The sequence below is a fragment of the Pseudorca crassidens genome, chromosome 9, assembly GCF_039906515.1.
Source record: "Pseudorca crassidens isolate mPseCra1 chromosome 9, mPseCra1.hap1, whole genome shotgun sequence".
NCBI classification, from domain to species: Eukaryota; Metazoa; Chordata; class Mammalia; order Artiodactyla; family Delphinidae; genus Pseudorca; species Pseudorca crassidens.
The window spans coordinates 80,399,251-80,413,844 of NC_090304.1; the positions used below are offsets into that span (position 1 = coordinate 80,399,251).

Below are 14,594 nucleotides of genomic sequence, written 5' to 3' on the forward strand. Positions count from 1 at the left end.
CAATTTTCTTTTCATATCACTACTGCTTTCTAACATACTATATAATTTATTTATTATATTTGTTGTTTGTTGTCTGTCTTATTCTACTGGAATGTAAGTCCCATGAGCGTAGTCACTTTTTTTCCAGTTTTGTTGTATCTCAGATACCTCAAACAATACCTCGTACATAATAAGCGCTCCATTAAAACCTTGTTGAATTGTTGAGTTGAAGGCCAACAATAGGAGAGGCACTATAATAGGCATTATTAACATCAGCTGTAATGGTATAGTGTGCCAGAAATTTGATCATTAACAATAAGCTAGGTCTTTGTTGCTCTTTTGGCTCTATAGATTGCTATAAAATTCTCCATTGAAGCTGAAGAAATTAGCAGGTTCTCTTTCATCCTTTACATTTTATTTTAACCTTAGCCTCTAGCCCATAAGAGCTACCTTAGCTATTATTGGTGCACATAAACTGTTGCCTAGCTGTTAAGGAGAGGGAGGGAATACATGATGTATAATCCAGGAATCATGCAGTTTACCTGGTTGTGTGGTCTCTTAGCAGCTGTGAAGCACACACATAATATGGTAGTATCATTGTTTAGGTAAATTGATATAAAAAACAAGGGAAATGAGTTTTATTTTGTGTCAAGGTGTGTTCATATTTCCAGAACTATTTCGCTCCTGTTCTTACAAAATAGAAATAAAATTATCTACAACCAGAAAACCCCAAGCATATATGTTATGTTTTATAGATGGGGAAAAAAAGGCTGGCAGTTAATAAAACAAGATTCTAGGGCTTCCCTGGTGGCGCAATGGTTGAGAGTCCGCCTGCCGATGCAGGGGACATGGGTTCGTGCCCCAGTCCGGGGAGATCCCACATGACACGGAGCGGCTAGGCCCGTGAGCTATGGCCGCTGAGCCTGCGCGTCCGGAGCATGTGCTCCACAATGGGAGAGGTCACAGCAGTGAGAGGCCTGCGTACCGCAAAAAAAAAAAAAAAAAAAAAAACTAAAACAAGATTCTAATCTTAGTTCTCCAAAACAGAGCCATGTGACTTTTAAAAACAATAAAGCAGTCTGAGCCTTTGTTGTCTCTTTTATCAATGGATATAAATAATAACTTCCTTGACATGTTTATTATGAGGGTCTCTGAAAACCTATGTGTGTGTGTGTGTGTTTTATTATTTCTTTTAACTTAATTTGGATTAGGTTTCAATAGGCAATATTTATTTTTTAATTAGAAACAAAAGTGTATTTTAATAAAAGTTCTCTGCTCTTATCCAGTAAAGCAGAATTCTTTCATTTGTCATTTGACATTCATGAAAGCTACTATATTGTTAAAAACCAAAATATTCATTGGTCAATATATTCAGGAACATTATAAGTTTGATACAATTATATCTTACACCTTTAAGTTAAAAAAGCCATCCCTGGGCTTCCCTGGTGGCGCAGTGGTTGAGAGTCCGCCTGCCGATGCAGGGGACACGGGTTCGTGCCCCGGTCTGGGAGGATCCCACATGCCACGGAGCGGCTGGGCCCGTGGGCCATGGCCGCTGGGCCTGCGCGTCCGGAGCCTGTGCTCCGCGATGGGAGAGGCCACAGCAGTGAGAGGCCCGCATACCGCAAAAAGAAAAAAAAAAGAAAGAAAGAAAAAAAAAAAGCCATCCCTACACATGAGATTTGAGGTAATTCAACAGAATTTTTCCTCTCTTTGGCCCCTCATTCATATGAGCTATAGAAGCACATTTCCTAATTTCTTACCTGCAGTTCCAGATATATTTATCAGATAAAAAGTTTTTGTAAGCCCCTCACTGTTTGCACTTGGCAAAATCAGCAAGTTAAATAATTCATTTATGTTCCTCTTAATCAAATTTTTCAGCAAAAGGATTATTTTGATAGGAGAATATTGGATTTGAATTATATTTGAATTTAACTGTCACTGCAGAATTTAATTTATTTTGAATATATTTCAATCTCTACCACCCTAGACTGACTTAAACCAGTGAAATGTTCAAGCAAGGCTATAGTTCCCACACCAATCAATATTTCAACCCCCTAGACCAGCTTAAGGGAACATGTATGTACATTGATTTTTTTAGATCCTGAACATGGCCCTCTAAACTTTCCTCACTACCATTATTGATTTATTATTTGTTAAACAGCAGTTGTGAAACTTAGTACTGGAAAATGTGTAAATCAAGCACCCGTTCAGCTTGCGTTCTAGATCTTGCCCAAGGCTGTGAAAGTTTTGCCCTGGCAAATCTGGGTAGCTTCCAGCTCCCTCCTTGACTGCTGATGCTGCCAAACACAAAAGGCAAAAACAAGTCTTTTACCTTGGCAAATCAGGCTTATTAAAAACATTTTAGTCTTGTTAATAATGCACAATTCCCTAGGATACCTGAAAGCTGCTGCTCCTTTGGGACCTGGTAGAGTCATATAGCCGCGTATGCTTGCCAGTTCATTTCGGCTGCTTCATGCCAGGCTAGAGTCTGCCCATATACCAAGTGGTTATTATGCTATTCATATTTCAGTTCCCTCCCTTGTAAAGCTTACCAGGAAATAGAAGTTAAAACAATGAAGAAATTAGACATTTAGACATGTGAGGGTTCATGAGGAGAATGGGTTCATCAGAATTGGGAGTTATGAACTTTAGACACATCCTCCCCAAATGAGTATAAGTAGCTAATCAGTCCAGCAGTGGACAGTCTACCAAAAAAAGAAATCCTTAAATAGTTCATTTTAAGACATATATTTCTGATAGTTTTCATTTTAAAACTGAGCACTTAATGTGAATACGCTTATATAGTCATTATAAAGTAGAGATTGTTTTTAAATCATGGGGGAACTATAAGAGTGCTTAGTAATATAATTTTCTCCAAAAGTCAATCTCTAAAATGAGTTGGTATGTGCAAACTAGTACAATGTAAAACCAGTTCAACAAAAAATGATTTTTCTTAAGAACTTATGTAACTACAGCAACCAGAGGTTTTAAATCTATTTGATATTCTTGTAGCATTAAATGCTTTGAGTGTCTTACTATGTTTCCACCAGTTTAAAGGACTTTTAATTTTTAGTTGACTATACTGTTTAGGTAGCCTTGCCAATTTAATGCTGTCTTCTCATGCTCTGCAAATATAGCAGGAAGCTGAAAACTGGCTCAAATTTCCTGTTTTGAAAGTCTTTCTGCTACGAAACATTCCGACTTTACTTGACACTACTGAAAAAAAGTCAGTGTGCTGGTATTACGTACTAAGTTCCATCAACGGTTCTATTCCTTCCCCAGCTTTCAAAAACTTCCAAGAAACCTGTTTGTATTACTTTCCCTAGAACGCTCTCCTTCTTCAACCTATATCAAACCACATATGTAATTTTATATTTTCTAGTAGTTACATTAAAAAAAGTAAAAGAAACAGATACAAATAATTTTAATATTATTTTATTTAACCTAATATATACAAAATATTGTTGCTTCAACATATAATAACTATTTTAAAATTATGAATGTGATATATTTTACTTTCCTTTTTATTGTATAAAGTCCTTGAAATCCATCATATATTCCATATTTATGGCACATCTCAATTCAGACTAGTAACATCTCAATGCTCAATAGCACATGTGGCCATGGCTACTGTATTGGATAGTAGCTCTAGACAGAGAAGGTAATTCCCTAGAGAAAATTTAAATATTCTCTGATCTTCAAGTTTTTTCCAAATTTTTGTAGTATTTTTCCTTATTAAACAATTGCAAACAGATACAGAAGGAGAGAGAATAGTAAAATGAATCTCCATATGCAGAGTTTCCAAGATTTAGAAACATTCCTTCTTTTTCTCTCTTTGATTGTCTTTGCTGAAGCAATTCCAGACATTGTTTTGTTTTACTCCTCCATTTCTCAAAAAAATTTTTTTCTTAAATAAACACAATATATTATCACACATATAAAAATTAACAATAATTCCTTGGCATCATTTAATACTCAGTTCATAACAATATTTACCACTGTCTCAAAAAAAACTCTTTTCCAATAGTTTGTTCAAATGAGAGTCAAGGTCCAGACACTGTGTTTGGTTATTATGTACCTTATGTCTTTTCACATCTAGATGGGGTTCCTCTTATTATTTCATACCACTGTTCGTTACAGAATCAAGGTTACTTCTCTTATAGAATGATCTACAGTTGATATTCATGTCTTGGCTTCCTTGTGTTATTATGTAACTTTTGTTCTTCTGTCCCTCGTTTCTTATAAAATGGAAGTAGTTGTAGATGAAACAAATTTTTCTAAATCTGTTATTCCTTCTGCATTTATTAGCTGAAATTTTCTTCAAAGAAGCCTAATCAGCTAGGTCTATGTGGTTACCTAGATACCATGGAATTTTATATAGAAAATAAAGGATAAATGCTTTTTTAAAAAAATTTAAACTAGGGATATTCAGAATATGGTGTTGATACACTGTTTCCCACAGTGTTCAATAACATTTCTTCTCTGTTTTTAAGTATCAGTGTGAACTTCTTATATTTAATGTGCTTCTGTAAATTGCATTTATTAATTTATTATTCTTTTTCATGTGCAGTATCCCTAGTCTTTGACTTATGTGTAGAGCCTCCTCATGTTGACCTCTGTATCTTATTTTTGGTAAAGTTTTATAGTGAAGCATAATATCATACAGTAAGTTGCACAAATCTTAAGAATACAACTTTATGAATTTTTTAATAAGCAAACAGACCTATGAAACCATTATGCAGATTAATTTTAATATTTTAGGACACTTTTTCCTCAAAATTTCTTTTTATAATTAAATGGACCTAACACATTCAGTACAAACTTTATTTTTCTTTCATTCTAAGAGATATACTTAATATATCCCCCTAGATATTTGTCTACCCATTTTTCTTTCCTCCTTTTATATATTATATTGTATAATGTATTCTGATTTTAAACAGTTGAGAACTTCAGGTGAAGATGGCCCAGGGAGCTAATGATTCATCCTGTCTGCTCCGGATAGATATATAATGATAAAAAAAATATAAAAAGAGGAAACCACAAACATCAGTATTTCATTGCATCAGAAGCAGGACAAAGTAAAATTGTGACTAAGTCTGAAAGTACAGGTCTTGAGCTCCAAGTCCAGAAGTAGGAAGCAATGAACAGTATGGCCCCAGCAGAGTGAAAGGAATTAGTGGTGCTATATGTGAAATGGAGACTGAAACAAGGGTCATTGCTTAAATCCAGGACTGAGATTAGGCTCTCCAGCTCTCCAATAAAAGGAGACTGAATAAAGTTATTGGCCTAAGGGAGCTGAAAGATAAAGGCATAGAGTTAATATTAGATATTGAGCCACACTAACCACCAGATCAATAGCTTAGAACTGCAATATCCCCAACACCTGCAGAATAGAACCTCCAAACTGGCATTGTAAATTTTATAGCTATGTAGATTTGGAAATGTCACTATAGAGGTAGATGTATGTGGGAGAAAAATAAAATACCCCTCAAGATGAACCTAGAAACCCAAATCCAAATAAATGGGGAAAAAATCTAATCCTAGAATAGAAAATGAGCAAAATCATTAGGTTAATCAACATCTGGTCATTTAATTTATTATTACTTTTGGGAAACTCTGATAAAAAATGTTAAAATATTTATTTTAGTTTCCGTAAACAGTTGTAAGAAAGAATAACTTTCACTAAAAAAATTATCAGAACTCACAGAATAGAAACAGGCAGAAATAATACAGTTATATGTAGGTAGATGTGAAAACCAATCAGTAGTCTTGGAGATGAAAAATATAATCTTTAAATGAAATATTGATAGATTAAATATACTCTACATTAGATACAATTGAAAAAGACATATTAATTGGAAGTTAGTGCTAAGGAATTAACTCAGAACTGATCACAAATGTAAAGTGTTAAAAATATGAGAGAGATATTATCAGACATAGAGGATAGTTTAAGGCATTCTATCCTACTTGTAAAAGGATTTCTACTATAGAACAGACAGAATGGCAGAGAAGCAAAATTTGAAAAATTAGTTGCAGGGATTTTCCAGAATTGGAAAATGGTAAGAGTTCTCAGGTGAAATGCACATGCAAAGTACCAAAAAAATTAAAAGTATATTCAAGTTCACACCTCGTTACACTATAATGAAACTATACAATATCAGGGTTAAAGTGAAAAAATCTTAAAAGCTACCAGATAGAAAAGTCAAAGTTCCAACCAAAAAAAAAATACAAAAAAACAAAAAATAACATCAAATAGATTACTCATCAGCTCACTAGATGCCAAAAGGCAATGAAGTGAGTAATATATTCAAATTGATGAGGAATAGTAATTGTTAACCTCAAACTTTATTCCCATCTAAAATATCATTCAGTAATGAAAGCAATAAAAAGATATTTCCAGAAACCCAAACACCACAAGTGCTTACCACTCTCAGAACCTCAAAGAAGTATTAAAATATGAAAAAGAAAAGCCAGAGAGAAAACAAAATATACCAAAAATAATAGTGAGCCCAAAAATTACAAAATAATTTAATTTTAGCATGTAATTTAAATTAAGTATTGACTGTAAAATATAACTTTTTATTATGTTTAAACTAAAACTAAAACTCTAAACAGTAATAATTAGATTAGAAATAACATGCTAAAATAAAATCCATGTCATGTTCAGGAGAAGTACTGAATAACTAAGAATTCATTAGAAAATGTCACAGTTACTATTCAAAAGATATGGTTAAAAGCTTATAAAAATAGATACACAGTCCATTAGCAGAAAAGGAGAAAAATTAAACAAAAAGAAATAAAGAGGAAAACTATATATTAAATATACTGAAAATAATTTCAAATATATGACTGATAACAATAAATATAATATTTTAAATTGAAGTATAGTTGAGTTACAATTTTGTGTTAGTTTCAGGTATACAGCACAGTGATTCAGTTATATATATATTTTTTTCAAATTATTTTCCATTAGAGGATGTTAGTGAATATAGTTCGCTGTGCTATAGAGTAAATCCTTGTTGCTTATCTATTTTATGTATAGCAGTTTGTACCTGTTAATCTTATACGCCTACTTTATCTCCAACTCCCCTTCCCCTTTGGTAAGTATAAGTTTGTTTTCTTTTTTTTTAATTTATTTTTTATACAGCATGTCCTTATTAGTTATCTGTTTTATACATATTAGTGTATATATGTTAATCCCAATCTCCCAGTTCATCCCACCACCAGGCCCCCCCTCCCCACTTTCCCTCCTTGGTGTCCATACGTTTTTTCTCTACATCTTTGTCTCTATTTCTGCCTTGCAAACCGGTTCACCTGTACCATTTTTCTAGATTCCACATATATGCGTTAATACACGATATTTGTTTTTCTCTTTCTGACTTACTTCACTCTGTATGACAGGCTCTTGGTCCATCCACGTCTCTACAAATGACCCAATTTCGTTCCTTTTTATGGCTGAGTAATATTCCATTGTATATATGTACCGCATCTTATTTATCCATTTGTCTGTCGATGGGCATTTAGGTTACTTCCATGACCTGGCTATTGTAAATAGTGCTGCAATGAACATTGGGGTGCATGTATCTTTTTGAATTATGATTTTCTCTGGGTATATGCCCAGTAGTGGGATTGCTGGGTCATATGGTAATTCTATTTCTACTTTTTTAAGGAACCTCCATACAGTTCTCCATAGTGGCTGTATAAATTTACATTCCCTCCAACAGTGCAAGGGGGTTCCCTTTTCTCCACATGCTCTCCAGCATTTGTTATTTGTAGACTTTCTGATGATGTCCATTCTAACTGGTGTGAGGTGATACCTCATTGTAGTTTTGATTTGCATTTCTCTAATTAGTGATGCTAATTAGAGCCTTTCATGTGCCTCTTGGCCATCTGTATGTCTTCTTTGGAGAGATGTTCATTTAGGCATAAGTTTGTTTTCTGTGTCTGTGAGTGTTTGTTTTGTATACAGATTCATTTGTATTATTTTTTAGATTCCATATATGTGATATCATAATATTTGCTTTTCTGTCTGACTTATTTCATTTAGTATATTCTTTAGGACCATCCATCTTGCTGCAAATCACAGTATTTCATTCTTTTTATGGCTGAGTAATATCCCATAGTATATGTATACCACATCTTCTTAAGTCAGTTGTCTGTTGATGGGCACTTGGGTTGTTTCCATATCTTGACTATATAGTTCTGTGATGAACATTGGGGTGCATGTATCTTTTCAAATTAGAGTTTTCATCTTTTTCATATATATGCCCAGGAGTGAGATTGCTGGATCATATGGTAACTTTATATTTAGTTTTTAAGGAATCTCCCATTCTTCACAGTGGCTGCACCAATTTACATTCCCACCAACAGTATGAGGGTTCCCTTTTCTCCACAACCTCTCCAGCATTTATTATTTGTAGACTTTTTGATGATACCCATTCTGACAGGTGTGAGGTGATACCTCATTATAGTTTTGACTTACATTTCTCTAAAATTAGTGATATTGAGTATCTTTTCATGTGCCTGTTGGCCATCTGAAAGTCGTCTTTGGAGAAATGTCTGTTTAAGTCTTCTGCCCATTTTTTGACTGGGTAGTTTGTTTTTTCAATATTGTGTTGTGTGAGCTCTTTGTATATTTTGTATATTAACCCCTTGTTGGTACATTGTTTGCAAATATTTTCTCTCATTCCGTAGCTTATCTTTTCATTATGTGATGGTTTCCTTTGCTGTGCAAAGGAAACATTTAATTCACCGTTAAATCCAAGTTAAATTCAAGTTAAAATAAGAAGTATTCAAGGAATTCAACATTGTATATGAAATAAATTAATGGCTTTAATCCTGTTTTTAGTGAGCAAAGTCACTACTATTACTGTTACCCCTTTTGAGTCTCACCTCAAAGAATTGAATCAGATTGATCTTAAAATAGCCTTTTCAAAGTAGGTTGGGGTCATGGTAGTTAGTTATTTGAAATATATTTATGCAATTGTGGTTGGCCTGATACATACTGCCCTTAATAAATGGTTTTGAAACTATAAACAGAACGAAATATGTGTGAGGGTTTTTTTTGAGTTTTTGTTGTCATTGTTGTTTTGTTTTTTTATTTTCTTACTTTTGCAACTGCCCCTCTGTTTCAGATGTTTTAATCAGAGGTTTCAAGTGTGAATAACATCCAAGTACAGATTCTTTTCCTTTTGCTTTAATGATTTTGTGCTGTTCCTATTCTGTTAAATTGAAAGCTATGCATTTATAAGCAAAACAAGAATAGTTAGAGGAAATGGTATTACAGCAAGAGATGCACATTTAGATGCCTTTCACTTAATTATTTGCGTTCAACTCAAATAGTATATTTGTACAGATGTCAAGAAGCAGCCTTGACAACGCTGTTCTTTTAAAATAATGTAAACAGACATAACCCCTATGGTTACCAAAGGGGAAAGAGGGAGAGAGGGATAAATTAGGAGTTTGGGGTTAACATATACACACTACTATGCATAAAATAGATGACCAACAAGGACCTACTGTATAGCACAGGGAGCTATACTCAATATTTTGTAATAACCTATAAGGGGAAAGAATCTGAAAGAAATAGGTATATATGTATGTATAACTGAATTACTTCACTGTACACCTGAAATTAGCACAATATGTAAATCAACTATACTTCAATTAAAAAAAAGATTAAAGTAAAAGAAAAGAGAGATCAGGTGTTGATATAGTTAATATTTTCAAATGTCTCTCTTGTGGAAATAAAGAAAATACTGGAATTCAAAAAAATGTCTACTTGAAAAAATAAAATAAAATAATGTAAACAAATGAGCTCTGATCTCAGTAATTATTTCTTTGCATCCAAGGGATATGTGTCATGCACAATAAGGTACTAATGACTAAGATAGACTTCTAACAAACTTTTAATAGAAAAGTATGAAGTTTGCCCCATAAGTATATATGTTAAGTATAAATAGCATTTTAATATGGCTTATCATTTAAAGGAGGTGAAAAAGAGAGTGGAAGTACAGTATTGATCAAATTAGAAAGCATGCTCTAACACATCGCCTAGCTGTTTGATGTATAAATAAAGTGATGGATAGACTCAGTTATCTAGGACAAATTTGGGAAATATTTTGCAAAATCAAATATAAGCAAAAATTTTTTGATTGAAATTATTTAAATAATTTCCAATCAAACCTTATTTTGCCTTATTTAAATGGATACACTATATGAAACAATTCTAAATGTCTAGAAATTTGAATATGGATTAGATTAAATGAACAGTAATAGCTAATACTTATTGAGCACTTGCTGTATATCAGGCAATTTTCCAAGTATTTTAAATATAATGTTAGAGGGGATTTCTTATTTCCTGCTCCTATTGTTTTTTTCTGCATGGAGGAATATTTACTAAGGTTCATACTCCTAGACACTCTCTGCCTTCTACCTGACTCCTTCCTTTCCAGGAAAGGTGTCAGATAAAGGTGTTTATCTGACTGTGAGTTTGAGTCAGAAACCCAGGGCTGAATACTGTGCCTTCCTATGCTTTTCTTTTGGGTGTACACATTCTGCTCTGCCCCTTCAAGGCAGTCTCTGCACCTGGTGCAGCTGGCTCCTTAGCTTAGTACTGTCATAACTAGAAGTTAAGCCTTCCAAATTCTTGTTTAGTGTTGATATTAGCAAGTCCATTTGCCTGGAGACCTGTGATATCCTCCAAACTATCTTTTTCAGTAATAAAGGTAATATTTTGGACCTACCTGTTTTTTCACCTTCCATTGATGCAGAATTCCAGATGGAACAAGGGTACCATTTGTTGATACTACTCCAATCCTTGATATATTATCATTTTATTATATAAACAACAGGGTATCACTTTTTGAAGTTCTTATGTTTTCATTTTTTTTACTTTACATTCCAAAGTAGGGGAATGATAGAGGGTATAGAGAGAAAAGGAGAGATTTAAAAGATTTTATTGGAAGTGGCTGGACTTGATAGTTGATGGCATGTGGGAAGTTCAGGTGAAGGAACCAAGAATGTCTCCCAGGTGTCTGATTAAGCAACTACATGGTCAGTAGTGCCAATTACTGAAATAGGCTCCAGAGAATAGTATTTCTCATCCCTCCTACCCCCTGGTTAGAAGAGGAAAATGATGAGTTTATATCTGTATATGCATATTACATAGTCAAGTTGTGACACTATCAGTGGGGGGACTACATTTACAAATTTCTGTAAAGACCAGTTGAGTGCAGAACTCAATGAAATTTCTAGAAGAAGCCTTAGAAGAATTATCTTGCAGAGATTTTCTAGCACTGAAATTAGCAAGTACTCTTTAAATTTTAATTTACATTTCTTCAAGGCAATACTTCAACACCCCTGAAGTGGCCTGTATAACATCACATTAGTAGTATAGTAGAAAGAATATTGAACTTAGGAATTCAATAATTCTATTTTTAATCCCATCTCTTTCACTGACAAACAAGTTGCTTATCTTTTCATGGTAAAGAACCCTATTATAAATTTAGCTAATCAGAACTATTTGTCAAGGCATACTCTACTAGTACCTCCTCGTCCCTAAACCATTCTCTAGTTATAACTGAAAATGATTTCAACACTTCCAACTTAAAGTGTTCCCTTGACTCTAAAATTCTATAGTATGTTAACTTAAAAGGTACTATACAATATTTATAAGATTGTTTACATTTTCTATCAAGTTTAAATTGTGAGACTATAGATGGGAGTCTGAATGCAAATGGAGGCTCTACGTTTGTTGCCTTTAGATAAACTCAGGGTAGATTAACACTACAGAAACGAAAAGAATGAACACTTTTAAAGAAATATGAAACTAATATTACCAAAATAATTATATTTTTGTTTTCATAACTTTATAAATTTACACTAAGTTTAATTTAGAATAAGAGATGAACTCTTTCTCCTTTTTTATTCTTCTTTCAGCTCTGCATGACATGTCAAGAATTTTTTCATTAACCTTTCCAAATTTTGTTCTTTTTTTTAGAAAATGATGTTGGAATTCCAAGCAGGTAGCACATGTTCTTTTTCTCTAGTATGCTTTTCTTTCCCCCTCCTGGAAAAAGAGTAACTTTTTGGCTTTTGTCGTTATATGTCCATTAATCTAATGCCAAGACATATGCAATTGTATAACTAATGACATTTATAAGTCTTTTTTTCCAAAATACTTGCTAAAATTGAGGATTCAGCCTAAAGGAAGCTCACAGTGAACATTGGTTCAGGTCTTCACCTACATTATTATCAAACAAAATACCATGATCTTTGTTTTCACATTGTTTGGAATGAATAGTCACAATGAAAATTGTTGCCTTTCTTCTGAAGATATACTATAGTAACTCCTGCCATTTCAGCCTTTAATACATATTTTAATGGTTTATATGTTTCTATGACAGATCAGTGGCTTATTACTGGAAGGATGCAGTTTTGATGGAAATCGACTTTCTGAAAATCAGCATGATTCTCCTAGTGTATCATCAGTTCTCCCTTGTTTTATGGGCTGGATTCCACAGGTAATACATTTTTAACAGGAACAAGTTTTAATTTAATCAATTCATTTTTAGATTTTATCTTTTCAATAAGATATAATTGGCTTATGAATTTTTCATTTACTTTCTAATCTTACCTGCATTTGAACAAATTTACAGTCCAAATATTATGTCCTTTATAATTTTTAAGATGTACAGGACATTTTAAAAGCTTTATTTTGTTATGGAAAGAATAACATTATAGTTTTTAATTTCTAAATAAGTTATAGTCTAATAAGAAAAAAGCCTTAAATGGTAATCTGAACTACCACATATTGTGTTCCTATTATTTTCAGCAGTGTGCTAAATGTTTTATATACTTTACCTTACATACTTTTCTGAGTAGCCCTGCAAGGTAGATATTATTATTCCTATTTTCAAATGAGGAAATGTGTGTTCACATAAGTTAAATGACTTCCCTGTAGCTTGGCATGCAGAAATCGAAAGCATCAAGATGTTAATACACATCTAATACCATGTCACTATGCTGCTGATTGGCAGATGAAGAAAACTGTCTTGACAGAGGTCTATTCGGTTAACTTTTTCCCTTTTAAAACCTTCAATTTTTTTTTATAAATTTATTTATTTATTTTTGGCTGCATTGGGTCTTCGTTGCTGCACACGGGCTTTTTTCTAGTTGTGTCGAGTGGGGGTTACTCTTTGTTGCGGTGCACAGTCTTCTCATTGTGGTGGCTTCTCTTGTTGTGGGGCATGGGCTCTAGGCGCTCATGCTTCAGTAGTTGTGGCACGTGGGCTCTAGAGCGCAGGCTCAGTAGTTGTGACGCACGGACTTAGTTGCTCCACGGCATATGGAATCTTCCCAGACCAGGGCTTGAACCCGTGTCCCCTGCATTGGCAGGTGGATTCTTAACCACTGCACCATCAGGGAAGTCCAAAACCTTCAATTTTTGAAAGAACTTTCAACAATGGAACTTGAGGGATATTCGCCTTTAAAATAAGACATAGTTGTACATGAAACACATAACTTTTACTAAATGTAAGTAAGAATACATGTGAATAAACTTTAAAGTTTTGATTCTGTATCTAATCACCAACAAGCTATTTCATATACTGCTTACTACAAGAAAAATGAGTTTTCTAGTTGTGAAATACTTCATTGAATTTTCCAATTATTATAATTCTTTTTGTAAAATAAAAAAATCCAAAGCATCACAATATTTATTTTAAAATAAAAACTAATAAAGCCACAATTAACAGTTATTGCTCAGAGAGCTATAAGAGCATCCTCTGACCTAAAGGAACATACATTTCTGTGAAACTCGCCATTTCCACCCCCCATATAAGCTTCATTTTCTCTAGTAGTAGAGTGACAGAGAAGGGAGAAGTTGAAATCATCTTTATTTTATTTCTCTCTGGCTATTGATTCATGTAAGAAATTTGTATGTCAAAAAGTTGGTAACTTATGGATTACACACATTAGGTGTGTGGACCAGATCGAAAGTTCTATACAAAAGTTAAGGCTAGGGCTTCCCTGGTGGCACAGTGGTTGGGGGTCCGCCTGCCGATGCAGAGGACACAGGTTCATGCCCCGGTCCGGGAGGATCCCACATGCCGCGGAGCGGCTGGGCCCGTGAGCCATGGCCGCTGAGGCTGCGCGTCCGGAGCCTGTGCTCCGCAGCGGGAGAGGCCACAGCTGTGAGAGGCCCGCATACAGCAAAAAAAAAGTTAAGGCTAAAATTTGCTGAGGGTTATAACCATAATATATAAAATTGTATATGATGAGAGAGATGAATTCAAATGAATCCAAATTATGAGAAGTGTTACTTCTCTGGCAAACAAATTAAAGCCATATAATGACCTTGATGGGGGGAAAGGTAGGACATGTATAAAATGATTCACTTAAGGAGAAACCCCAGCAATAAAAATAGAGCATGGAGAATGAGTAGGCATAAATGCAAAAGAGAGTGACCTAGAGCAGTACCCACATAACTGACCACAAACTGAATGCAGATCAGGAATGCAGTGTGGTTATGAACAGAAGCCAATCTGTTAACTGGGTTGTATGAAAAGCAACATAACATTATAAGACTTGGAATTTATCCCTCCACAATA

General features: G+C 34.0%; 1 protein-coding gene across 3 annotated transcripts in view; it reads left to right on the plus strand.

Annotated features, from left to right (window-relative positions):
- The window catches only part of DYNC2H1 (dynein cytoplasmic 2 heavy chain 1), a 379,694-nt gene that overhangs the window by 348,881 nt on the left and 16,219 nt on the right, over nucleotides 1–14,594 (plus strand). For all 3 annotated transcript variants that reach the window (XM_067750851.1, XM_067750849.1, XM_067750850.1), the window contains exon 88: nucleotides 12,390–12,506. In XM_067750851.1, coding sequence (XP_067606952.1) covers nucleotides 12,390–12,506 — 117 coding nt within the window. The remainder of the gene's footprint in view (nucleotides 1–12,389; nucleotides 12,507–14,594) is intronic.